Here is a 26,159-nt window from a genome sequence, read left to right on the forward strand (position 1 = left end):
TTTTTTTTTTTTTTTTTTTTTTTTTTTTTTTTTTTTTTTTTTTTTTTTTTTTTTTTTTTTGCAGATAATACTCAAAATTGGGAATTACCACAAGCTAGATTGCTGTTTGAAATGATCACATTCTGAGAATTCTGCAGGTGAATTCCATCTGTGTTTGGGCTGTCACCTGGCGATGAAATGGTTAATGAAGAAACCTGAACTGATGTGCAACTATCAAATTTCAGGTGAGCCTGTTGGCTGTTTTGGATGGTTATTCCAGAGACCGTCACTCCATCACTTCCATAGAACCTAAGTGCCTGCACAATAATGATAGAGTCACAAACAGAAAACTCTTTTTGATCCATTTGTTCTACTATAGTCAAGTTTAAGCCAAGGTCGTACAGTTGGTTTGGTGCTTGGAAGTTTTCTACTACTGCTTTCCTTGTCCTGTTTCATGAGGTTAAAACTGTGATTGAGAAGCTGTTTGACTTGAAATATGAAATACTTTTGATTTTTATCTGACTTGGTTTACAAAATTACCAAATTTTCGTCAGTAGGATCATATGTGGGTGAGTCATTCCACCAAACCGAGCCTTGTCCATCAATAGTACCTGTACCTTTCACTGTAATCCCTTTGAGTTTAGTGAATTCAATCCATTGTAAGAGACCTGAACCCCAAGCACTAGGGCTTGTAGGAGCGATGATTTTGCCATCCAACTGCATGTCAACATAAGAAATATACTTTAAAATGTGCATCAAGAAAATTTTCCTCTGCAGCATTAAGGAGCTTTCTGGAAATTTCTTTGTAGAACAGTTTTTGTGATTACAATCCTTCTAAAACATTAGGCTACTGTTGCACTTAAAAACAGTTTTGAAATCAACTTCCAAAACTGACTTCAGTTTATTGATATTGACCTGAAACACAATGTTCGGTTTGCAATTAGGACCAGAGAATGAAATGGGGCCAACGAGGAACTCCGACCCCGAGGGAACCTCTACAGTTGATTTCTCTGCATTGCAAGCTGATTCCCAAGCTGCCTGAAATGCCTGGTATGCATACATTGTCAAGAACTTCTGTAAGTTTTCAATTCTGTGAAGTATAAATGCTGCTTGTAAAATTTATATGTAATGTAACGAATTAAGTAAAGCCTAAATTCACCTTAGTGTCATCTGCCCTTCCATCACCTTTAGCTCCAAAGTCCAACACATTAAAATTGCCTGAACCACCTTTACTAGCATCACCTTTACTTGCTAGTGAGGCTCCCACAACATCCTCACTCCCAACATGGCCACTGTCCGTCAACCCCAACGAGCTGCTGCCTCCACGGTGACGATGAATGCGCCCGTGGCGGTAGCCTCCAGTTTTTCTATGTGCCCAATGCTTGCCTCCTCTAGCTTGGCAATTTTGCAAACTAAAAGACCAAACAAAAGCACAAATGAAAGCAATAGTTGCCAGACATTTTAAATTCTTCCCACCCATCTCCATCTCAAATAGGTAGAGAGAGAAAGAAAGAGAGAGATAGAGAGAATTCTGCAAGTATGATTGACAAACAGAGAAGATTAGGCTTGTATTTATAGGTTGAAAACTAGTTCTATGTTGGATATACTATTCACACACGAGCTCCACAGTTCAAAAGACAACTTGAGTTGTGACAAAACACCCTTTCTACAGTTTAATCTTTTTTTTTTTTTTTTTTTTTTCCTTTCAATCAAGCTAATCCATTCTTTATTCAATCTCATTTGGATTAATTGAATTCGGCGGCCGCCTTCTTCCTTAAAATCCAAGCTAAGATTTGTGGCAAGAACACGCCAGGAGAGAAAAGATACTGGAGACACACCATTAAGGACATTGATACACCACAAACCAATACAGCCAAATCAATGAGAAAATATATTTTTGCACCGTCTAATGAACTCTTTTAGTTTGGAATTGTTGATTGGTTGCACGTGAATGGCAGTTTTTTTCTCCCCTTTGAGAGTAACTTCTGCTATATGAAAACAAAACAAAAAAAAAATATAGTATTAAAGAATATTATTAGCTTAAGTTTTCCGTTCCTATAATTATTCAATTTGATGCCAAATCTTTGAGATTATGACTTCAATACCATGTCAGGTTATTTGTTTCTTATTTTTCTTTGTATAATTCAATGATCGCAGTCGAAGGATCAAATCATTAATCTTTGGAATTTGTGTTTTATTCATTGAGGTATATTCAAATGGGCGTAAATTATAGTATCGATATAATTTGGTACTAGTAGAGGTTGAGATCCTGAGTTTTAAACAAAGATTATGAGTTCAAACTTTGTGAATGTTGTTTTATATCATTCTTCATGCTGGTAGTCTATGTAGTAGGCCTTGTGAGTCAAAGTTAATGTTCAAGTTGCATGTGAGGGAGCACATTAAGTCATTTTAAAGTCAAATGGATCATGATTACTCTAAGTTTTACTGCTAGATTCATTATGGTCGATAGTAAAAGAGCATTATAAAAAAACCTCAACCAATTTAGGCTCACACCTTTTTGCTACGTACTTGACCAAATACAAAACTTGGTTTGGTTTGGTTATATTTCATGTTTGATTTTTCATTTAGTGTTTTGGAAGGCTATTATCTTTTATATATATATATACACACACATATACACACACACATCGAGGTCATAATTGGATCGGGTTAATTTTTTTCCAATAACCATTATAGATGGAGCTCCCAAATATTCACATGACCAAAATCTGTCTCCCAAGTCCCAATAGTCAACCCTAAACTTTAATAAATAAAAAATATTGTACTTAAATTTGCTTAATTAATTAAAATTGTTCTTAAATTGGGTAATCGGAACAAATAAAGAGTAAAAAGATCGTCCATTCCTTGGGTGATCCATTGCTCTCACGTTTGAGTGTTTGCTCGTCGTTTAAGTCAATGAGTGAGATTTATGCTCATTGCAGTCACCCCGTGGTTATTCGCACCTAGATAATACCCGGACACTTGTGCTCCAACCCTTGATCAAATAAACTCCTACGATCCACAATTCAAAATGAGTCTGACGTATAATATAGTTTTTGAATAATAAAAAACTGAATTTAAATAAAGTATGATATAACATATCAATAGACACTTTTTTTTTTTCTTTTTCTATGGATCATTAAAATAATAAATAAACGTGCATGGCCTAAGGCAAAAATTAGCTGTTTAGATTAATAAAGCCAATCTTCGATTCAAAAATTATAATTTTAAAGCAAGATTTGCAAGTAAATGATATAATTGGACAGCTATGTTATCCTTTATGCAGATTTTGATTGACACGTGTACGTGTGTATAGTACTATTATAAGGTACAAACTTTATAATATATGCTGACATTAAAATCATTATTTAAATGTATTATTATTATTTTTTTTGGTTAGGACCAATATCGAAGTGACACCACGACCGAGAAGGGTATGAACGAAAAAAAAGTTCAAACGTTGTGGATAGTTTGTGCAATTTACAATAATAATTAGCCTCGTGATCGTTGATTTAGGTTAAATTATAAAATTAACCTCGTAAATCGAGATGGTCGGATTTATTCAATCTTTGAACAAATTTTATTTTTGAAAATACTTATATTTAAAAAATAATAATTAAGAGAGTTTTTTTTAAGTCATATATCATTAATTAACATAAATAATATTAATCAATATACTATATATATATAAAAAAAAAAGTTTGCCTTTTTGTTAAATTCAACCAAATTAAATAATAACATTTCATTTCTATTATTATAACACTTATTTTTCCTATTTTTTCTAAAAATAATTTAGAGTAAAGAAAATACTCGTAATTTAAACAATATAAAATTTAAAATAATTACGTTATTACATCAATAATATATTAACTTTGTTAATCACACGATTTACTGTTAATTTAACTTAATTTTTCGAAATTAAAATTGAAATTTACGACTAATTACTGGTATCGCATTTTAGGGAAGGATCTAAGGCTCCAAAATTTCAAATGGGTTGAAAATGAATTGGAATTAGCATAAAAAGAGGTACCCGAAAACGGCGCCGTATGACATGGAAAATAATATATATATATATATATATATATGCATGTGAATTGGCCGCCGTGTCAACGTAAAACCGTTAAATTCAGTTCATCCCGGATCTCATGCCTTCTCTTCTGGGATGGGTTCCCTCTCTCTCTCTCTCTAAATTTTATTTTAATATTTTTCAAGATAATTATTTTAAAAGTAATTTATTTATTAATCTATTAAGAATTAAAATAATTAAAACTCGTTTTAAATGTTATTTATCTCTAAAATTTAAATTTATTGTTTATAAAATTCCATTATAATTGTAAATGCATTTATTAATAATTTTCGATTCTGTCTCTTATTATTGTTATTATTGCTTATTTATTTATTTTTTATTTTTATTATTATTTTGTCCTTTCATGCTTCCATTGTTACACATGTGAATTTTGAAATTTTGAGCACAATAATTTATTTACATTATTTTGACAGACGAGAAGCATGGACAATATTCTTAATAATTAATCAATTTGTACAAAATAAATAAATAAATAAATAGAAATTGTGTGCGTGTGATTTTTGTATATATAAAATAATTGTGAATTATGGTTGAAGCTGTCTAATATTTATTTATTTTTTAAATGAATATAATAAATTAAATAATATTGACTCGTAACGAGCATGACAACGATATTCCAACATTTTTCGAGTAATACTTTATAATTAATTTATTGCATAAAATTTTGTGTAAATTACTCTTTTAAAATTATGAATTGTGATTTAAGTTTCAAAAGTTGAATATTATTCATATTTTATTTATTATACAAAATTAAATGGAATAAGTTATATACTATTGATGTTTACTCATTCTAATTCATTTATTGCCTAAAATTTTGTGGAAAATTTATATTTTTAAAATTTAAATTCATTCGGTTAAATTTTGTTTAAAAAATATTGTTTTTTAAAAATGCCGTTGAACTTTAAAAATTTTCATTAACACCTTTCCAACTGGTAGTAGTATGTTTAAAAAAATACCCGTGAAATTTTAAATTTAGCATTAACATCGTTTACCATTATAAAAATTCAAGAGTATTTTTTAATTTTTTTTTTTTTAACTTTGAAGATATTTTTTAAGTTTTTAAGGAAATTTAAGGATATTTTTTAAGTATTATTGAAAATTTTGAATGTTTAAATTTTTTTTTAGTTAAAATATAAAATATAAATTACACTTTCAATTTTTTTTTTGTTTATATGTCGAAATTATATAAAAATAAATATATAAACCAATAAAAAAATTAGGCATATTATAACCTATTCTTCCATGTTTAAAATTAAAATTTATAAGATTTATCTAATATGTGGGGCCGACATAAATAACAAAATTAAATACAAATATTTAAACCACAACAAAATCCAAACATCCAAAATTATAGTTAAAAAGAATTCACAGTTTAATCTCTAGTTATTACCGCTTCTGTTGGGCCTCGAGCAAGCCCAATAAGAAATCCAAAATAATGGGCCCTCCAATTGGATCTGGAATTCAAATTTCTATGACATGAGATACATGTAGCATAAGTCAATAATATTTATTTGTCACAATTTATTTTTTATCCGACGTGGCGGAGCAAGAACTCGAATACTTTTGACTTTTTGACTTAAAATTGTATGTCAACTTATTTTTGAATTTTTACAACACTACTTAGAACTCGACGCTGGATGCCTATCCCGATGATGGTCATGTGGCCAAACGAGGATTGAAGATTTATTAGGAGGTGAATTATCGAGACTGGCGGCGCACAAGCTCAAAGGAGAAGTAGTCGAACTGCATGCTATCAACGCGGATGTACCGAACTCCTTTGCTGGAGTCTACGTACATATCAACTTTATATTGTATTTATACACACCTTGTTTAATGAACACGAGTGAAAGATTCAAACATGTGATATTTTAAAATTAATGTTATTTTTAAAGGTGATAGTAATGGTCCCGTTTTTATAAACTTTTGGAAAAAAATTAAAAAAATTAATGAAAATTTTAGAATTATTTTTTTTAATATTTTTAAATAATTCAAACACAGTCACGAATCTTTTAAAAATTTAATAATATATATTTTTTAAAACAAAATACTAATGGTTTTCATTTAAATGTAATTTAAAGAATAATTTTAAAGATGGGAGATATTACTGAAATGGTCGTCATAATTAATAAAAATACTTTTAAATTTTAAATTTTGTCTGAAAAAAATATTTAATATAAAAAAAATAAAAAGTTGAAAAAATACCTTACAATTTTAAAAAACCCCTTTTAATTTTTTTTAAAAAATGTTAAAGATCTATTTAAAAAATATTCATGAATTTTTAAAATTAACATTAAAAAGTTAAGGATTTCATCCATATATTATCTATATATTAACATAAATATTTTTTATAAAGATAAATAGTATTAATACTATTTTAAAAATTTTGTCGATATTTTTTAATCATAACATTAACGCTAACATATTTTTAAATTAAAAAATTTAAGTATTTTAAAAACAAAATATTTTTTTAAATAAAGTACAACTTTTTATAAAAATTATTATTACATATTTTTTAATTTAAAGTTTTAGATAAAATACAAAATTTATGAATATTTTTATTAATTTAGTCTATTTTCTATAAAATATAAACTACTTTTGTTTGAAAGCATCTGTACAAAACTGACCAACCTGACTCACCCATAAATATTGCATATCGAATATTCTTTTTTAAATAAAATAAAATAATTATAAAAAACAAAACCTAACCCAACTCAACCCGAACTTCGACAGATAATGACTTTGTACCATGGTTAGAGAGTGAAAGTGAAATATCCAATCCGGAGATTCGACGGCGGAAGACACCAATTTCCCTCCCCTTCATCGGCGATTACATAAATGGTTCTCTGATTCTCTCCGGCGACCATCTCTCCGCGCTTCTCCAGTTTCAGAAGCGCGACAGAGAGATTTCGCATTATAACTCGGCATTTTTCTCCGACTTAATTTCATCCAACGAACTCATTTTTCTTAGGTACGTTTGTTTTTTCCTCGCTAATTTTCGTTTCCGAATTCTCCAGATCTAGAAATTTTGATTTTCAATTTTTAATCACTTTTTCACTTTCGACGGCCCTGTATTTCTGTTTTGATCGCTCGTAAGAAGTACGATCGAGTGTTCGATTTAATTTGCATGTGAAATTTCTTAGTCTTCCAGTGGTTTGAATCGGATGCTTGAGAAACAACACTCATACCGGTTTTGATTCCGTTTCTGTTCATCATTTCTGTTGAAAATTAGGCATTCGATTTGTTGGGGATCGGTTAGGGAAGGGAAGACGAAGAACCTTTCTTAGGGAGAGAAGAAAGTGGTAATAAAAAAAGTTTTTATTATTGTTTATGTTTATACAAATAACTTAATTAAAATAAGGGAAAAAAAAAATATCCAATTTTAATCCTAACTTTGGCAAGGTGTATATAATAAGGTGTAATTTGCTCATTAACTTTTAAAAAATGTTGCAATTTATACCTTGTGACACATTTCATGGGAGACATTGTTGATATTCTTATGTACATCGTATTTTCGGGTAATTAGTAGATGGTTTTTCGCACCTATCGAATCTAATTTTTTTTTTTTAAATTTGTGAGCTTTTACGTTATTATTGCCGTTAAAATTTTCAGGTGAATTAACATTATTTGAATAGTTGACGAAATTAAAAGTTTAGGGTAAAAATTGATACAGCCAAATTATATGCATATAGATTTATTATCTAATTTCTATAATTTAAGGTTGTAATGAATTTAAAAAACAAAATAAAACGGTTTGCAAGTTTTTTATTTTATTTTGTTTATTTATTTTTAATGAATTCTAACGGTATCTCTTGCCTTCATTGTTTAGTTATATTTGTTTGCAGCTTGAAGGCCCCATCTACCACCAAATCATAGTCCACCAGGACATAAGGATGGTATGTGTATATGAAATTCCCCGCTCAAACAACATTCTAAGCCATAGTAATTTTTTAGGGTAAAATTGTAACCGCCCAAGCCCACCGTTAGTAGATATTGTCCTCTTTGGACTTTCCCTTTCGGGCTTCCCCTCAAAATTTTAAAACGCGTCTGCTAGGGAAAGATTTTCACATTCTTATAAAGAATGTTTCGTTCTCCTCCCCAACCGATGTGAGATCCTTCACGATTTTAAAATGCGTCTGCTAGGGAGAGATTTTCACATGGTTATAAAGAATGTTTTGTTCTCCTCCCCAACCAATGTGAGATCTCACAATCCACTCCCATTTGGGGCCCAGCATCCTCGCTGGCACTCGCTCACTTCTCCAATTGATGTGGGACCCCCCCAGTCCACCCCCTTTCGGGATCCAGCGTTCTTGCTAGCACACTGCCTTATGTCCATCCCCTTTGGGGCTCACCCTTCTCGTTGGCACATTGCCTGGTGTCTGACTCTGATACCATTTGTAACGGACCAAGCCTACAACTAGTAGAATTGTCCTCTTTGAGGTTTCCCTTTCGGGCTTTCCCTCAAGGTTTTTAAAATGTGTCTACTAGGAAGAGGGAGAGTTTTCACACCCTTGTTCTCCTCCTCAACCGATGTGGGATCTCACAAAAATTGAGTAGTTCAAAAGATTAGGGACTCTTATGTAAATCTTTTCTTTTAAATATCCAAGCAATTAGCCCTTTCTTTTCTCCTTTTCTCTTTTTACTGTTTGGTTTAACTCTGCTTGTACGTTATTTTGTGTAGGCTGGGGACGATTTTGGTGTTGAAGTTGATAACATTAACTGGGACACAGAAGATGAGCTAGAAATTGAGAATATACCTTTAGCCTCTCATGCGAGCTTGGCTTTTCCTGGTGTCAAGGAAAATATGGTATTTTATGTTGATATTTGTAGCAAAGTTTGTCCGTGTTAGTTTTCGGTTTGCTAAAAGACACTAGACAATATTATTTTGACAATGTCAAGCTTAGATTGATGCATAGGATTTTGTTGTGTTACTAATTCTAATTTATCTTTTTTGTTTTCCTCACGAAGGGAAGCTCATCTGCAGGTCCTTCGAACTCGAAGATAGTCGATCAATTTATTGGAATGGGATTTTCTGCAAAAATGGTTTCCAAAGCTATCGAGGAAAATGGTAATTTCTTATTTGTTCATTTAATAATTTTTATAAGAAACGAAACAAGATTTTTAGTAATTTCTTGTTTGTTTTGATGGACTATCCAGGAGAGGAAAATACGAATTCTATACTTGAGACTCTCCTCACGTTGTCGGTGAGTTTCTCAGATGACAACATGTTAGACTGTCCATTTCGTATTTACTTAGACTAATGAACTGGATTTCACGTGTCTGGGACGTTGTTGAGATCTCAATCAGTTGTTTCGTAGGATACTCAAAGATCGTTGCCTAGAAGTTGTCATGACCTTCTTGTCTTATACATCAATCACTGACTAGCAACTGTCACCTTCTCATTCGTATTTATATATGTTGAGATCATTTCTTTTTCTTCTGGCAGGCTCTTGAAAATTCTCCTCCGAAGCAGCAGCATGTCGATAGTGACGACTCGTTTTCAGATTACGGTGGAAGTTTTCTGGATGATTTTACTGATACAGACAGTGATTCTGAAAATGAGGTCGGTTGTTTTTCTTTGGTTTCATGGAGCAGATTGCTTTCTAGTCATTTTGTGATATGATTGGAGAGTATATCCTCCATTTGTCATTTCGTGAAAAGGGCCGATTTTTAGGCTTGTCGGGTTGTATGCTCTTTCACATGGTATCTTTGGTTTGGTCCCTTGGGCTTCGACGTCGATGAGCTTTTGTAATTATTCTATAGGTTCTATTTTGCTCAATTAGAGCCTTTTCCTCTAGGGGCTTATCTTTATATATATATATATATATATATATATATATATATATATTGAGGAACCTTTACAGAATGAAAGAATCAGAATCAGATATTCCTTTACAGGAGCGGAAATGAAACGAAAACTAATAGGAAACAAGCCATTGACTACAAGTAGACTTACAAGATCAAGTATAAACCATATGGCTCGCGTCAGTTATACAAAGCTAGCTAAAGGATTCCTTCCAAAATCTTGAGTCGACCCCCTTAAAAGACAGGGAAAAGATTATCCCGCTAAAATGCCCACCATTCGTGGCATTCTTTCCTTCATTCTGAGAAGGTGTTTCATTAAAAAAAATTGAGTCAATGCTTATCCCTCCTTGCTAACTCAAACATTTCATGATAGTTCGGTTCGTCGTGTTGGGGACTGCAAAACCGGTATCTGATGCTGGTATTTTTCACTGATACGGGAAAAATTTTGTACTTTCCTTTTTTTTTTGTTTCGGTCCATGGTCTGAACGAGTCGCACATACACCTTAGTACATGTTCCTCGATGCTGAGGGCATTCCCAAAGGGCGGGCGATTTGGTGATATTTCTGATTGGTTGTCTTGTGTTTCTAATAAGTTGTTTAATAGCTGACACGTTGAATTGTATACATAATGAGTTGGTTTAGATCAATGCTAACCGGATGATTATGAATTACTTCTATATTCGATGCTACTCAATGTTTCATGATAGTTTGGTTCGTCGTGTAGGGGACAGCAAAACCGGTATCCGATGTTGATAACAAAAGGATGTTCTTGGTGGACATGGGATACTCTGAAGATGAAGCTTATGCAGCAATAGACAGATGTGGTTAGTACCTCCTTGTAGGACTTATAAATCTTTAATATCTAAGCATCACTTCTCTGAATTGTTCTAAAATTGGCAGGTGTGCATTCCTCAATTGCAGAGCTGACAGATTTTATATCTGCTGCTCAAATTTCAAAGGCTGCAGATGTTCTTCTTGGTGATCTCCCTGATAGGGTAACTTTTCTGTCCTATTAAATTCTTGATCTTAAAGCTCTGCACGCATCATAACGGAAACGAAACCCGCTTAAACGTCTCTGCTGATATTATTTGAACAGCCAAAGCCGACGAAACTCAATGCCTGCAGTAAGCACAAAAAGAGAAGGCATTGTGATTACGAGTCATGGAAAAAGAAGAAGCCGAGGTGCCCTGATGACGACGACGACGAGACAATTCGTCTGCCAAACCCAATGGTTGGGTTTGGGGTTCCGAATGAACTGTCTCCTACGGTTCACAGAAAAATTCCAGAAGCAGCCATGGGACCTCCCTACTTTTACTACGAAAATGTGGCGCTCGCTCCAAAAGGAGTATGGAATACAATTTCCCGCTTCTTATACGACGTTGAACCCGAATTTGTTGATTCCAAATATTTCTGTGCTGCTGCAAGAAAAAGAGGCTATGTTCATAATCTCCCAATACATAACAGATTTCCTCTTCTTCCTTTGCCTCCCCACACTGTTCATGAAGCATTTCCTTTAACAAGGAAATGGTGGCCTTCATGGGATTTTAGAACACAGTTAAATTGTTTACAAACTTGCATTGGAAGTGCTCGATTGACCGATAGGATTCGTAAAGCTCTTGAAGATTACGATGGCGAACGGGATCTGCCATTACATGTGCAAAAGTTTGTCGTAGAACAATGTCGAAAATGGAATTTGGTTTGGGTCGGAAAAAATAAGGTTGCCCCACTCGAACCCGATGAAGTAGAAATGCTTTTGGGATTCCCCAAGAACCATACTAGAGGGGGTGGAATCAGTAGAACAGATAGATACAAGTCTCTTGGCAATTCATTCCAGGTACCGATCATTTCGTCCTCCGGAGTCTTATTGTATTAGATCACACTTAATCATCTTTTGAATATGACCCGATTTAATGGTAGAAATTGACTCACGTTCGACGGTTGTGATATCTTACGACATATTTGGCTACAACATTGCATTGTTTCAGGTCGACACTGTGGCGTATCATCTTTCGGTTTTAAAGGACATGTTCCCAGGAGGAATCAATCTCCTCTCACTCTTTTCTGGTATCGGAGGTGCAGAAGTGGCACTTCATCGCCTCGGTATCCCGCTTAAAAATGTAGTCTCGGTCGATATCTCGGAAGTGAACCGAAACATTGTGCGAAGTTGGTGGGAGCAAACGAACCAAAAAGGTACTTTGATTGATCTTGCTGATGTGCAAGAGCTAGATGCAGATAGATTACAATACTATATGAACTTATTTGGAGGTTTCGATCTCGTAGTCGGAGGGAGCCCTTGTAATAACCTTACGGGTAGCAATAGGTACACTCGAGACGGACTCGAGGGCAAAGAATCCATCTTGTTTTATGACTACTTTAGAATCTTAGATTTGGTCAAGTGTATAGCCACCAAAACTGAATGATTTGATTTGTAAAGCCTTCTTTCTGCAGTAAAAAAACGTGGTGTTCTATAGAACAAAGTAATTTGGCTCCGTAAATAATTAACTGTTGGGAGGATGAGGCTTTAATTCTATCATTATTTAGCTGGCCTGTGTTGTTCAGTCTCTGTTGTACACTATATTTTGCTTTTAGAACAGCCAATAGCACCACCCCCGGAACACGACAGCCCTATTACATGAAGCCAATAGCGCCACCGTGGGGTTTCGTAAGTTCTGGAGTTAAGTCCGATCACATGAAATATGAATGTTCACTAAATTGGGTGTTAATCGAACATCGGATGGATGCTCCATGACACAGTATGACCGTTCGCCGCCAAAATCATGTCTGCTTGTTGCCCATGTTTTGCTCATGCCTCGACTTCTCTTGGATGCCCACTCAATGTGGTGTGTTAAATGACGCACCGTCCTCCTCGGTTGCAATATGACACTTGTCTAGACACTCGCGTGGCCGGATGGGTGGCACTTGAGAGTCGTTGATTCTTCGAAACATGAGGGTCACAACCTACCATCTTCGTAGTTAGATTATGACATTCTCCCTCACTTAAACAACTTGAGGATCACAACCTACTTTCTCCATAGTTAGGTTATGACATTCCCCCCTTAAACAATGTGCTCGCTTGGCTGGATGGGTGCCACTCGAGGGTCACCGATTCTTCGCAACATGAGGGTCACAATCTACACTCTTCATAGTTAGATTATGACATTCTTTCCCACTTAAACAACTGAGGATCACAACCTACTTTCTCCTAAGGTAAGTTGTGACATTCCCCACTTGAACAAAACAACGTTTCGGTCACAACCTACCATTTTCATAATCAAAGTTTTAAATATAACTGTTTAACATTTTAAAAAATTTATATTTCAAGATAAAATTTTAAATTTCGATTAAAATAGCTAAATGATAATGAAATTTTAAAATATCATTTGATTATTTTTTTATAATGTTGCTAAAAATATAAAATATGTGATTAATTTTTCGAAATTAAAATGAAGGTAAATATTAAAATACATATTTTGAAACTAGAGGGTCCAAATAAAATAAACCTAAAATTTTTAGAATTAAAAATAAAATATTATTTTAAGTTCGACGACGAAAAAGAGATTTTAAAACATACACGAATGTGTTATGCATATGAGGTAACCAGAGTTGGGTCAGATTAACCACGGTTAGAGGGAAGGCCGTGGCCGCGGCCAAACGTCCAGTTTGTATAAATAGCAATCGATTCCCAATTTTTTCGCTCCACCATCTCTCTCTGCGCTTCTCTGCTTTCGGAAGCGTGGTAGAGAGATAACGCATACCTATTGTTTCGATTTTCGGTTCGTTTTCCTTCCACGCGGCCTCATTTCTCTCAGGTTAGGATCCTATTTTCCCGAATTTCCTTGCTGGAGTTGCAGATCTAGCGGTTTTCCTTTCATTTTGGTGCTGCCTTGTTGGTTTAGGGTTGCATTTTCTCTGGGGTTCTTGTTTGGGCTGTTTATTTGTTTAGAATCTTTGGTTGAAGGCATGGATTTATGTTGCACGTGCTTTTTTTTGTTCACTTTTGATGGGGTCTGGAGAATCTTAGGTTTTGTATCCGCTCGGCGTTCAGTTTTGCTTTCATTTCTCTAGAATTCAGCATATGCCGTAGCGCGTAGGTTTTCGTGCGATTGTATCTTTCTTTTCAAGGCCTCAACCTGTTTTGCGGTTGGCGGAGGCTCCGAGACAGGTTGATTTTGAATGATTTTTCGTTCTTTCTGTGTTTCTGTTCGTGCATTAGCTCGGAATAAGGATTGAGATTTTTGGTGGTTTGATCTCGTCCGAGATTTATTGTTTAATGTTTATGTTTATCTGTCTTAAATGGCCATCGCAAGAGCATAGATCCAGTATTTATTGTGCTTCTTTCAAAGATAATGGCTGATTTTCCCTTCATGGTTCCATCTTCTGGAAGCCTAGTGATTAGGGGTCACCGTGGCCAGAGGGGATTCCTCTAGTCTTGTATTCTTACGAATAGTTCAAAATGTTTTGCCCCAGATTTGCCAGCAGTTTTTTTTCCCGTCTAGTCATAGTCTGGTACTACCGATGTGTATAATTATGAGAAAAAATAATTATTCGTAGTTGCATATGTGAGCATTGCATGGACATCTCATCTAATTCTTTGTATTTATTTTTTCAGCCGTTGAGTTGTATCTTCTGTTCCCTTGTTATGGCGGCTACTGCTACTGCTGTATCTGTTGGCCCACGATATGCACCAGAGGATCCAACCCTTCCCAAACCATGGAGAGGTTTAGTTGATGGAAAAACAGGGTATCTTTACTTTTGGAATCCAGAAACTAATGTCACCCAATACGAGAGACCTGTAGCTGCTGCTCCTCTTAATTCATCAATAGTGTCCATAAGTTCTTCAGTTCAAGTTCAAAAGCCATCTTCAGGCCACTCTTATGGCAACAATTTGAGTGAAAATAACGATAAGTATGGAAGAGTTTCCCATGGGGCACCCAAACATGAGGTAGAGTCAAGTACACATATATTAGGTCTCTTTTTTATTTGATTACAAAGGAAATACGTACACTGTATCTCAACCCTAACGAATGTTGAACTTTTAACTTTTTAGCATGTTCGTCTTCCATGACCTTTCTGTTACTAAAACTTTTTAAGGCCATTAGTATCAACTCTTCTTATATTGATGTTTTTCCATTTTTTCCCCTTTTGCTTCCTTCTCTTGGAATCAAAATGAAATTTCATTGGGAAATTAGCCTTACTGCTTTATACGTTTTATGTGATCTTCAACGTCTTTTGTTTTTGCTTTACAATGCAAGAGATTTAAAATTTTTAGTTTTACTTCCGTAATCTGAATCCAACTGGCTTGTTATTGACCTTGTAATATTATGTATGTTTTAATATTATTATCTAAAAGTTTGATTGATTATAAACTTAAATGAAATGTTCTTGCAAACTAATCTCTTGAAATGATTTTGGATGTCGTTTTGTGTTATAAAACTTCAGACATTTTGGTCAAACCTATGAGATGTGAATATATAATGAGTATTATGTACTCAATTGTATATGATTAGTGTGACCCAATTTTACATCAGGTTGCAAGGGGTGAAACCTTTCAGTCACATGATACCTTAAATGGAATATCTAGTACTGGACATGGAGGAGCATCGTTGAAAGGACATAGACCGTCAGATGCTGGAAGTTGTTTATCTGCAGAGTCTTATCGACAGCGACATGAAATAACTTTTTCGGTGAGTGCTAGTTTTGAAGGTCATTAGAATGTAGTCACTGAAATTTATTTCTATTTTTTCTTAGAGCTGATTGGATTTTCTGTGCTTCTTTTGGGTATTATCTTAATCCGCTATCCTCTCGAAATTTACCTCCATTATCTGAATGCAAATGAAATGATGTTCATTATATTTCTTCTCATAGTTGAATTGATTGTTCTGTTAATTCTTTTGCTAGGGAGATAATGTGCCGCCACCATTTTCATCATTTGAAGCCACTGGTTTCCCACCTGAGATTCTTAGGGAGGTATTATTTTCCACTTTGTTCTATGACTTTGTTGATTTTAATCTTTGTAGAATAGCCATGACTGATAATTCAGTAGGAATGCTCAGCTATAGAACACAAATGTTTTTGCTGAAAGTTTAGTGGTTGCTGGGGTCATGTTAATTCTTTTTGTCACCTGTACTTTTTTGTCGCAGGTGCGATATTTGCTCCTGGGAGGAGCTAATGTCGTACGCTGTGGTGCCCTCTTTGTTTGGGGGCTTGCTTTAATTTGGAGTGCCCTTTTATGGTGGACCAATTTCTGGGAAGGGCTTTCCGAATCACCCATATTTGCAGCCGGGACTGCCGTTGGTGATGATTCAGTCCCACTAAGTTTGTACAAAAGAAGAGGCCTCCTCCTTCTGCAGCTTGCAATCAGCAAGCATTGGCCACATGCATATGGGGGATGCTGCTTCTTCTGGACTTAGCGTATTCGTCTAAAAATGGAAAAATGAAAACCAACCAGATATTTTGAAGCCTCCTCTGCTTAATAGGGGTGACTTTTCCAGGTACATAATGCAGGGTTCTCTGCTCCAACTCCAATTCAGGCGCAATCATGGCCAATTGCTCTTCAAAGTAGAGATATTGTAGCTATTGCTAAAACAGGCTCAGGCAAAACTCTTGGGTACTTAATACCTGGTTTTATTCATCTCAAGCGCATTCGATGTGATCCTAAGCTAGGCCCTACTGTTTTGGTGCTGTCACCGACAAGGGAATTGGCGACACAGATTCAAGATGAAGCCGTGAAGTTTGGGAAATCGTCAAGAATCTCTTGTGCGGTATGCTTGTTCTAATATAGGTTTTATTCATTAGTATTATTTTTTCAGTTCAATTGGAGCTCTTTATAATTCCATCTGCAAATCATTGCTGGTTTGTCCACTTTCTTATGGCGAATACTTACTAATCTCATGCCTTAAATGTTCTTACATGTTTTGCACTAAAGTCTTGACTTTAGTAACTGTTTGCTCAAAACAAAATTATGGTAATGACATGATTTTTGTTATCACTTTGATGACATGAACAATAAAATTAATTGCTGCATTTCCTGTGGGGTATTGGTTTTATTATCTGATAGGCAAGGCATTTTTCTTCGGAAGTACCCCATGATCTTGTGTATGTTTAGCTTCTTTTTTATTTTCTCTCCGATTACTTTGTAACTGCTTCCTTTTATTTGTACGCCTCCTAAGCATGCTGAAATTGGATTAAATATTCCATAGATTTTTTGGCCCAAACTAAATAATATTTGTGATTTGCAGTGTCTATATGGAGGAGCACCAAAGGGTCCACAATTGAGGGATATAGACCGTGGAGTAGATATTGTAGTTGCAACTCCTGGTCGTTTGAATGATATTCTCGAGATGAGGAGAATCAGTCTACATCAGGTTTCATATCTTGTACTAGATGAGGCTGATCGGATGCTGGACATGGGTTTTGAACCCCAGATTAGAAAGATTGTAAAAGAGGTGCCTGCTCGACGGCAGACCTTAATGTACACAGCTACTTGGCCCAAAGAAGTTCGCAAAATTGCATCAGATCTGCTTGTTAATCCTATTCAAGTCAATATTGGCAATGTTGATGAGCTTGTCGCGAACAAGTCCATCACTCAGGTATGAGCTTAACATTACCTGGTTTCAAAATTTGGGAACAACTTTCATTTTGTTCACTTTATTGTTAGGTTGTTTGTGTGTTTCATTTTATTGTAGGTATTCTGTTTGAATTGGCATAAATTCTCAAATTTTGAAATTTGGACTTGTGATCTGAATCGCAGCATATTGAAGCCTTAGCACCACTGGAGAAGCATAGACGATTGGAGCAGATATTGAGATCTCAAGAACCAGGATCAAAAGTCATAATTTTCTGTTCTACAAAGAAAATGTGTGATCAGCTTGCTCGCAATCTTACACGCCAATTTGGAGCTGCTGCAATTCATGGAGACAAATCCCAGGGTGAGAGAGATCATGTTCTTGGCCAATTTCGCACCGGTAGGACTCCTGTGCTTGTAGCTACTGATGTTGCAGCTCGAGGATTGGATATTAAAGACATCAGGTTTGCATCTTCGGATTTAGTTCATTACAGGGTTGTTATCAATGTCAGAACTGCTTCAATGGAGCGTATTATCTTCTAATATCTACTTCATTACAGGGTTGTTATCAACTATGATTTCCCATCCGGAGTGGAGGATTATGTCCATAGGATTGGTCGAACTGGAAGAGCAGGAGCTACTGGTATTGCTTACACATTCTTTGGTGAGCAGGACGCCAAGTATGCTTCTGATCTAATAAAAATTTTGGAGGGAGCTAACCAGCGAGTCCCACCAGAACTTCGTGATATGGCTTCTCGAAGCTATGGAATGGCCAAGTTCAGGCGTTGGGGTTCTGGCTCTGATGGTCGCGACGGGGGTCGGGGTGGGCGCAATGATTCAAATTCTGGTGGTAGGGGTGGACTGGGAATGTCTTCCTTTTCTTCTGCCAAGCCAGAACGAGGTGGTGGCCGTGGATATGACTTTGACTCACGAGAGAGGTACTAAATTGTTTTTAATCATTTTTCGAGCTCCTCAAATATCATTTTGCGGAGTGGGGAGGGGATTTGTTGACTGGCAGGTCCAATTACATCTGGAATTTTTAAGGAGAATGTTGGGGTGTTTTTTTTTTTTTTTTAATGATTTTACTGTCCCTTGATGACAGGTATGATTCTGGATACAACTGCGGTCGCAGTCGGAGTCCCCCAAGGGGTGTGGGAGGTGACCGAACTAAAAGTTGGAACTGCGATCACAGCCCACCCGTTTCACATGAACGCTCTCCAGTACGGAGTTTTCATCAAGCAATGATGGAGCGTAGCAACATTCCTCCACGGGGAAATGAAAATGCTAGTAAGAATGGTTCAGGAAGCTGGAACCAAGGCCGAAGTCGTAGCCGTAGTAGAAGCCGAAGTCCAAACCGTTTTAACCGGGCTCCTGCAGTACGAGAACGTTCTCCAGTTTTGAGTTTTCACAAAGCAATGTTGGAGAAGGGAAACTCTGGAGGCACACATGTGAACCCAGATAAGGTTTCGAGAAAATCACCCAGCGATAGGACGGACGGTGGAGAACATGAAAAGAGATCTCGCCCCTCGCATCCTCAAGAAGAGGTCGAGGAAGGCATGATCCCACAAGATGACCAAAGTAAGGGAGCAGCAGACAGATAAATATGACCCACAAGGCCACTTCTTGAAGGGGAAAAGGTCGGGCCAATGGAGGTTAGTTAGTTAGTTTATATAGGCCTTTTGGTGCGTAATATGGTTATTGTGGAAACTATAAAGAGACCCAAATATTTTATGGCGTTTAAAGTTTTTGGTGGAAAAGAAAGAGGGGGTGTGTGGTGTTTTACAGGGGGTGGTGTGCCTGAATCCTCTAAATATTTGATGAAACAGGCCTCATTTTTTGGGGGAATGTGTTTTTGAATTTTGCACACAACAACATGCTTCAGCTCTATGAAGTTGTAATAGAGAATGACTTGAATTGTAAATGTAGTGATGTCTGTCTGGCTGTCTGTCTGAATGAGATGTACATGTTATTAGGCGCTAGAATCAGTGCTCTCTTCAAACGTTTTGGTGTCTTTATTGTTCTTAGATTCAACTTTGAGAATCAAGTTTGTTTTAACTTTTTAGTCTCTAAATTCTTTTGATGTTAATAATGAAAGATATCTTGGTTTTAAATTGGTTTTGAATCATCTATTGAGTTTGTGAAAGATGCACAATTTGAGTAGCCATAACATATTTGGTTACCCTAATTCATAGCACTTACAAGAAACATACAAAAACAATTTCAATCAAATCATTCAAAAGATGCTTTCAAATATTTCCAAGGCAACCTAAAGAAAAATTTATATTTTAAAATGGATGCCTCAATCACCTCAATCAAACAAAATTTGTCTCGAAACTAGTCTAAATCTAAAACAATCTCATATATTTTTCATTGAAATAAATTTTTAAGAGTGTCCATATTGACAACCTAAATAACCTAAACTAACCAACTAAAGGTTGGGTTAGATACTTTTTTTGTCAACCACCTTAAAATAGGGCTGACTCTATTTAAGTCATTCGGGTCACCAATCCAACTAACCTAAAATCTCGGAGTATATTCAAAATTTTGAATCCAACCCATCGGATTACACCCCTAACAATTTTCTACCTAAAAATTTTTGGGTCCTAATAACAATATTAACATGAGTGTAAGTGATCTATTTCAAATTCTAATTTTCTTAATGGAAAAATTAATGGAATGGCTGCTTTTGAACAAATTTAAAGTTTAGGAGGGCAAAGGTAAGATTTTTTAAGGTTGGAGGGCATAGTTGAAATTATGAAATTTTTAAGAATTTTAAATACTTTAAAATTTAAAAAAAAAAAAAATTGAGGCTGAGAAATTGTCAAATTCCAACGTTCATCGAAAAAGAAGCTCCATAGATGCCGCCTCGGGAGATGTGGCGAACTTTTAGTGCGGAGCTGAAGCAGGTCCCTGACCATTATTCTTTGATTTTGACATTTTCGTCTTTTCAAGCGAAGATCTGTTGTCGCCATCAACGAAAGCTAAGATTCGAACTGGAACCGTCTTCAAATTCTTTTTCCTCTTCCGGAATCCTTCACTTTTTCCCATTTTATGTCTCTGTAAGTGGTCTAAATTTGATTGCATTCAGTCTGATTGGTTGCTGAGAATATGAAGGAAAACGTGTACAGAATCGGAATTAAAAGTGATCCTCATGATCACGTGTTGTGGATTTTTTATGAAATGAGGCTCCAATTTGAGAAAATTGTAGTTCAGAACTCAGTAGCTTGGAATGGATTTTAATTGAATTACGTAGTAATGGTTTAAAGTTATCCGATTAAGGAATGTAATTATGTTAAGATTTTGACGATATGCGATTTACATTTACTAATCTATGCCGTGATTGGAGAGTTTGAACCTGGCTTTTCTTTTAATGCATTGATCTGGAAGTATATATTGATTACAGAGGATCCTTCTTCTATGATTAAAAACTCTTCGAAATTATATGTTTAGATCGGTTGTTATACGGAATAGAATTTAATGAACACAGTGAATTAGCAAGTTGTGTTAGAAATATGAGGATGATCCACGAAATTTGGAATTAAGTTCATGATGTTCTCTCTCAGGATGCTGTTCGAGGCTACTGCTGATGCAACGACCCTCGGGTACTGGTTAAACTGGAGGGTATTGATCTGTGCAATTTGGGTATTTGCTTCTTTTACCTTATCAATTTGGATGATATGGGAATATGAAATTAAGGATAGATTAGGACACAGCACACAAGAAACTCAGCAAGATAAAAACAAACTTCGGAGTTGTGAAGCTTGGAGACCATGTCTCAGACAGATTCATCCAATCTGGATGTTGGCTTTTCGAGTTTGTGCGTTCGGTTCGATGTTGGCTTCGCTTATTGTGAAGACTTTGGCTAACGGGGCTTCCACATTTTATTATTATACCCAGTAAGCATTCTCTAATTACTTTGATTATCATTTGGCTATCTTAAAGTAAAGTAGAGCAAATCAAACCTATTGTGTTTTGTCTCTGGCTAAGGTGTTCTAGTCACTTCTTGTTGTTTAATTGTCCCTTGGGACAGTGGTTCGTCTTAATTAGTCTCATTTGTTTTTAGTTAAAATAAGGAAGTTAAATTATGGATTCAACATCAAGGGTGGAGGCTATTTGGAGTGTTCTGGATATTTACTGGGAAGATATATATCAGTTTGCATAATTTCAGGAGGTTGGAAATTTTTGACAGTGGCTTTCAAGTGCTGATATTTTGATCCATCTATCGTCAATTATGTTCTTATAAGGGATGCAATTTACTGTTGAGGATGGTTGGGAGAGGAGTCCCACGTTGGCTTAAGGGGTTGATCATAGGTTTGTAAGTAAGAAATATATCTCCATTGGTATGAGGCCTTTTGGGAAACCAAAAGTAAAGTTATGAGAGCTTATGCTCAAAGTGGACAATATCGTACCGTTGTGGAGATTTGTGGTTTCTAACATTTACCACCATCTTTTCCTAACATGTACCACCGTCTTTTCAAGCATTACGAACCCTTTTCGCTTTATAATCTTCTGATACTGTTTTGTTGCATGCATCGTTTTGCAGGTGGACATTTACTTTACTTACAATATATTTTGCGGTATGTTCTCTTTTTCTTAATTTTAGTATTGATTAATAGCACACACTTCAATGTATTTCAGCTTCTTCAAATGTTTCAGTAGTACATGATCTAAATTTCTTTTTTTCAGTGTGGGTCGGTAATTTCCATATATGGAGTTTTTATCTGCAACAGAAAAAGAACCGAAGGTCTTAATGAACATCTTAATGAGAATAATATGGAAGAAGGGCAACATGTTCCTCTTCTTTCTGGGAAGCCTTCAAATTTAATTGGTGGAAATATAGTTTCATATTCCAAGGAGCAAAGCTTTTCTCCTGCCGACATCTGGAGTTATATTTTTGAAGTTTTATTCCAGGTTAACTTTCGATTTAACTTATGAAAGATCAATTCTCAAATTTGTTTGAACTTTGAATCAACTTCTCTTTTCCCCAAACAGATAAATGCAGGGGCAGTTGTACTCACTGATTGCACTTATTGGTTCGTCATATTTCCATTTCTTACCATCAAAGATTACAATTTCAGCTTTGTAAGTACCGTGGTTTCAAGAAAAATGTTTGGCTTTATTATGTTGTTTGCTTGGATGCAGGTGGACCCAAAATGCAAAACTCTGAGAAATTGTTGCATTTTTCTGTGTTAATGAAAAAGTTTCTCCTATTCTATAATCAGTTGAGACCCACTAGAGAGTAGATGCATCAAATGATAGCTCTGATATAGCTATAATTAGTATCATTATAGTCACTTGAGAATATTTGTTGAATATTAATTCTCCGTTGCCTAAGGTTTGTTCTATCTCAATCAGTTATCTCCATAATGTCAGATGACGATCAATATGCACACGCTGAATTTGGCTTTACTTCTCGGTGAAACTGCTCTTAATAGCTTGGTAATGTTTCCTCTTATACATCACTTTTTGGTTAAAAAAATACTTTTGGTTGGGAAAGTTACAATTTAGTCTTTGAACCTTAGTTTGTAGAATTAGAGGCCCTCCACTAACAATTTAGGCCACCTACTTTAAATTTTGTAATAATTTAATCTCTAATACGAAAATACGGTCAAATTTGTCGATTTTCATTATGTAATGCTTTGTAATTTATAAATATGTTTGGTACCTAATCAATATATTTATATACATATGTAAAAAATTTCATTAAATTTCTACTAGGACTACTAAATTACTATAAAATTGAAGTTACAAAGACTAAAATATTGCAAATCGATGTTTAGAGACTAAATTAGTACTTCCGTGTGACTTTTTTTTTCCTCTCTCTTGTACCCTTCTTTTAAAAAGCTGTTGGATGTCAATCCTCTGCAGACGCTCCCAAGCTTTCGAATTTCATTCTTCTTTTTATGGACGGGTATTTATGTCATTTTCCAGTGGATCATCAATGCAGTTGTTTCGATTGGGTAACTTATGCTTCCCCTGCGTCCTACTTTCCAACTCTTACCTAAATTCACCAAGATAATAGCAAGAGTTGGCTTTCTTTTCTGCAGGTGGCCATATCCATTTCTTGATCTGTCAGTTCCTTATGCCCCATTATGGTACGGACTCATTTTTTATTCAAACATTATTTGACATGAACTTTCACATGACGCGAGTATCCATCATGATCTGCAATTCCATCCCAGTTTAGGAATTATGCTCTGATTAACAAACGAGTGACTATTTATTTGCATTTATATCGTATAAATTCATTGAAAAAAGGTTTGATTCCCGTTTTGGTCCATAAACTTTGTACTCATTTCCTAAATTCTATTCAAAAACCCATTCTAGTCCTTGCTGTTAATTCTTAAATCATTTTGCAATGGAAGTAAAAATCTATTTTGAAACATAACACCTACACTATTAGATGTAACTTCAAGCTAAACATAGTCAGTGTAGATATCTGTTCACCAAATAAATGAACATAAAACGTCTTAGTTTTAGGTTCTGATGAAATAGTTTATAAAATATTAACGTAAGACCAGAATGGAACAATATAAAACTCTGAACGTTTGTTCCATAAGTTCCATAAGTTGCTAAACCAAGCTATTTTCGTTCTCTCTCAGCATTTCACTAGTAAGTTTCTCTTCAAATGTCATTTTTCGAATGGCAAGGTTTCTTCAATTCTTAAGAGCATCTTTGAGATGATTGTATATAATCCTTTTAATGTTTGATTTTACACTATTAAACACTAGTTTCTTACCATCAAAATTGTCCATTCTGATTTTTATGGAATAAAATTGATTATGGACCCATTTTCTTGGATGAATCTCAGGTATGCACTGATGGGACTGATTCATATTCCAAGCTATGGTGTTTTCATGTTGATTATAAAACTGAAACATGAACTGATGATGAAGTGGTTCCCTCAGTCGTACCAGTGCTAGCAAGACTGACAAATTTTGAATCCATGGTAAGTTTTGATTGCTTAATTCTTTTCTTCTGTGTACCTCTTCCCTACAAAAGTAGGACGCGTGATGTTGAAATAGCAAATATTCTGACTACAAATGCAAAGGAATAGGAGATGGAACCCATTGTAGATGGTATTACCAAATGATGTAAATGTATAAGTTCCATAGGTTTGATCATACCCTACAATTTTACAGCCATGAATGACATGCTTATTTGTTTTTTCTTTTGAATCTTTGATGCACTAATGTCTCTTACATTGGATTTGATTCGATTTGTCTGAAGCTAAGCTTACACTTTGGGTACATAGGCTACGAAGAAATGTCACGTCCTCGCTGTCACCCTAAAATACTACACATTTAAATTTTAATGTTCTTGCTGAACTCCTTTCTCCAATTGGTGGGACCGGAGATATTTTTACACCCTTCTAAAAAAACGTTTCGTTCTCTTCTCCAATTGATGTGTGATCTCACATAAATACATAAGTTTGATCTTATATCTTTTAAAATCGAAAGCCGAAACAATAAAATTATGACGGTGTGAAGTAACAAAAAGTTTCATAACTAACCTTTTTCTTCCAAGATAGATACACATTTTCAACCCACTCTGCGTCATTTAAATTAGTCTTTTTAACAATGATGATTCACAAAAAACTTCAAAGTTGAGAATTATGATCCATGGCCATCTCTCTCTTACTTCTGGATGACACCCAATTTTAGGTGAATGAAAGTGACCCAATTGAATTTATGAATCAAACAGCCAAAAAAAGCACAATTTTGGAACTATTTGTGTTATTGAAACACATATTCTCAACCAAAATTGATTTTGCTTTTAATGAAACCACCCACCCAATGCCCCATTCCTAATCATCTTTTTCACTTGATATCTCGTAACATACTCTTAGGCTACGCTTTACACCTTTTCACGAGGTAGAACTTCAAATTCCTATCTATTACTGAATCGACCATAGAGCTTCATGTTACTGGCATCCCTTTGAATGAGATGACAGTTTCTCATTCTGAATCTGTAAAATCAAAATTTTGATCAAATCACACATCGCAATATACTAAGCCTTCTAATTCTTTAAGAGGTTTATCTAAAAGATTAGCGATATAACTAGGAAGACATACCACACATGGGTTACTGGGCATGCCAGTTTAATCCCATTTGATATCTCCGTATCCGAGAATCAAAAAATTCAACTCCACATTGTTCACAAAATTTCGAATCTTCTTTTTTATCTCCGATTACTCGATAATTTCCACAAGCACAAATCCCACTTTTTATAGGCCCGAGATATTGGATTTGAACTACTATAAGATCAAAAAATAAAATATATTTCGAACAAACTCTTGCTATTTTTATTATTATAGGTTCGATAATTGAGTAAAAAAAAAAACAAAAAGAAAAGAACAAAATAATTAAAATATGAAATGAAACTAAATTTGTGAGGCCACAAGCAACCAAATTAATGGAGAAAAAGAAATGTGAGCAATGAGGGGATGATGAAGGCATTAAATTAAGAGGGCCAACTCTGCATAAAACGGTGCGTCGTGGCCCAATCATAATCTCTATTTCTCTCTCTATAAATAAATAACAAAAGAGAAATTTGTCTCTTTTTATTTAAATTTTGAATACAATTTTGATTTAATTTTTCTATTTAGTCCTTACATTTTTAAGGCTTTATACTTTTCACCCTTGATTTTTGCTTATTTTTTTCGTTAATTAATTTAAATATTATGATGTAGAATTTTTTAATTAACAGTAATATAAATAAAAAAAT

The 26,159-nt window shown here is 35.0% G+C and overlaps 4 protein-coding genes across 7 annotated transcripts in view; 3 read left to right on the forward strand and 1 right to left on the reverse strand.

The window, feature by feature from the left end:
* The window catches only part of LOC111481937 (polygalacturonase At1g48100-like), a 3,636-nt gene extending 2,046 nt beyond the window's left edge, over positions 1 to 1,590 (reverse strand). Inside the window, exons 1-5 of the mRNA XM_023127553.1 lie at positions 1,139 to 1,590; positions 895 to 1,026; positions 520 to 696; positions 382 to 426; positions 89 to 296 (exon numbers count right to left, since the gene is read on the reverse strand). Of these exons, the coding sequence (XP_022983321.1) occupies positions 89 to 296; positions 382 to 426; positions 520 to 696; positions 895 to 1,026; positions 1,139 to 1,465 (889 nt within the window). The 5' untranslated portion in view covers positions 1,466 to 1,590. The remainder of the gene's footprint in view (positions 1 to 88; positions 297 to 381; positions 427 to 519; positions 697 to 894; positions 1,027 to 1,138) is intronic.
* Positions 1,591 to 6,790: 5,200 nt separating this feature from the next.
* On the forward strand, positions 6,791 to 12,287 carry LOC111481467 (DNA (cytosine-5)-methyltransferase DRM2-like). Of its 2 annotated transcripts, none has more exons than XM_023126888.1 (10): positions 6,791 to 7,034; positions 7,893 to 7,959; positions 8,745 to 8,870; positions 9,032 to 9,131; positions 9,221 to 9,267; positions 9,510 to 9,626; positions 10,592 to 10,691; positions 10,768 to 10,862; positions 10,964 to 11,701; positions 11,853 to 12,287. In XM_023126888.1, exons 2-10 carry the CDS (start codon positions 7,957 to 7,959, stop codon positions 12,285 to 12,287), a joined length of 1,761 nt encoding a protein of 586 aa, XP_022982656.1. In that variant the 5' UTR covers positions 6,791 to 7,034; positions 7,893 to 7,956. The 2 variants fall into 2 exon arrangements, with proteins under 2 accessions (XP_022982656.1, XP_022982657.1); XM_023126889.1 differs by having other exon boundaries at positions 9,037 to 9,131.
* Positions 12,288 to 13,567: 1,280 nt separating this feature from the next.
* Positions 13,568 to 19,502, forward strand: LOC111481466 (DEAD-box ATP-dependent RNA helicase 46-like). 2 transcript variants are annotated; one of them, XM_023126886.1, is made up of 9 exons: positions 13,568 to 13,676; positions 14,477 to 14,809; positions 15,396 to 15,551; positions 15,766 to 15,834; positions 16,359 to 16,628; positions 17,106 to 17,456; positions 17,618 to 17,895; positions 17,992 to 18,369; positions 18,534 to 19,493. In XM_023126886.1, exons 2-9 carry the CDS (start codon positions 14,507 to 14,509, stop codon positions 19,030 to 19,032), a joined length of 2,304 nt encoding a protein of 767 aa, XP_022982654.1. In that variant the 5' UTR covers positions 13,568 to 13,676; positions 14,477 to 14,506; the 3' UTR covers positions 19,033 to 19,493. The 2 variants fall into 2 exon arrangements, with proteins under 2 accessions (XP_022982654.1, XP_022982655.1); XM_023126887.1 differs by lacking the exon at positions 13,568 to 13,676 and adding an exon at positions 13,702 to 13,825 and having other exon boundaries at positions 18,534 to 19,502.
* A 725-nt stretch (positions 19,503 to 20,227) lies between these two features.
* Positions 20,228 to 24,555, forward strand: LOC111482400. 2 transcript variants are annotated; one of them, XM_023128156.1, is made up of 9 exons: positions 20,228 to 20,490; positions 20,995 to 21,327; positions 21,975 to 22,008; positions 22,118 to 22,342; positions 22,424 to 22,513; positions 22,805 to 22,870; positions 23,300 to 23,391; positions 23,479 to 23,526; positions 24,243 to 24,555. In XM_023128156.1, the coding sequence occupies exons 1-9, from the start codon at positions 20,483 to 20,485 to the stop codon at positions 24,352 to 24,354; spliced, it is 1,008 nt and encodes a 335-aa protein (XP_022983924.1). In that variant the 5' UTR covers positions 20,228 to 20,482; the 3' UTR covers positions 24,355 to 24,555. The 2 variants fall into 2 exon arrangements, with proteins under 2 accessions (XP_022983924.1, XP_022983923.1); XM_023128155.1 differs by having other exon boundaries at positions 20,228 to 21,327.
* Positions 24,556 to 26,159: the final 1,604 nt, after the last annotated feature.

The sequence above is a fragment of the Cucurbita maxima genome, unplaced genomic scaffold (genome assembly GCF_002738345.1).
Source record: "Cucurbita maxima cultivar Rimu unplaced genomic scaffold, Cmax_1.0 Cma_Scf00007, whole genome shotgun sequence".
NCBI classification, from domain to species: Eukaryota; Viridiplantae; Streptophyta; class Magnoliopsida; order Cucurbitales; family Cucurbitaceae; genus Cucurbita; species Cucurbita maxima.

Coding starts and splice junctions, on each gene's coding strand:
- LOC111481467 (XM_023126888.1), top strand. Junction 8,871..9,031: donor CTGGTGTCAAGGAAAATATG/GTATTTTATGTT, acceptor TTCCTCACGAAG/GGAAGCTCATCTGCAGGTCC. Junction 10,692..10,767: donor TGCAGCAATAGACAGATGTG/GTTAGTACCTCC, acceptor TAAAATTGGCAG/GTGTGCATTCCTCAATTGCA.
- LOC111481466 (XM_023126886.1), top strand. CDS start 14,507: ATGGCGGCTACTGCTACTGCTGTATCTGTTGGCCCACGATATGCACCA. Junction 14,810..15,395: donor ATGGGGCACCCAAACATGAG/GTAGAGTCAAGT, acceptor ATTTTACATCAG/GTTGCAAGGGGTGAAACCTT. Junction 15,552..15,765: donor GACATGAAATAACTTTTTCG/GTGAGTGCTAGT, acceptor TTCTTTTGCTAG/GGAGATAATGTGCCGCCACC.
- LOC111482400 (XM_023128155.1), top strand. CDS start 20,978: ATGATGTTCTCTCTCAGGATGCTGTTCGAGGCTACTGCTGATGCAACG. Junction 22,009..22,117: donor TACTTACAATATATTTTGCG/GTATGTTCTCTT, acceptor TCTTTTTTTCAG/TGTGGGTCGGTAATTTCCAT. Junction 22,871..23,299: donor AAACTGCTCTTAATAGCTTG/GTAATGTTTCCT, acceptor AATCCTCTGCAG/ACGCTCCCAAGCTTTCGAAT.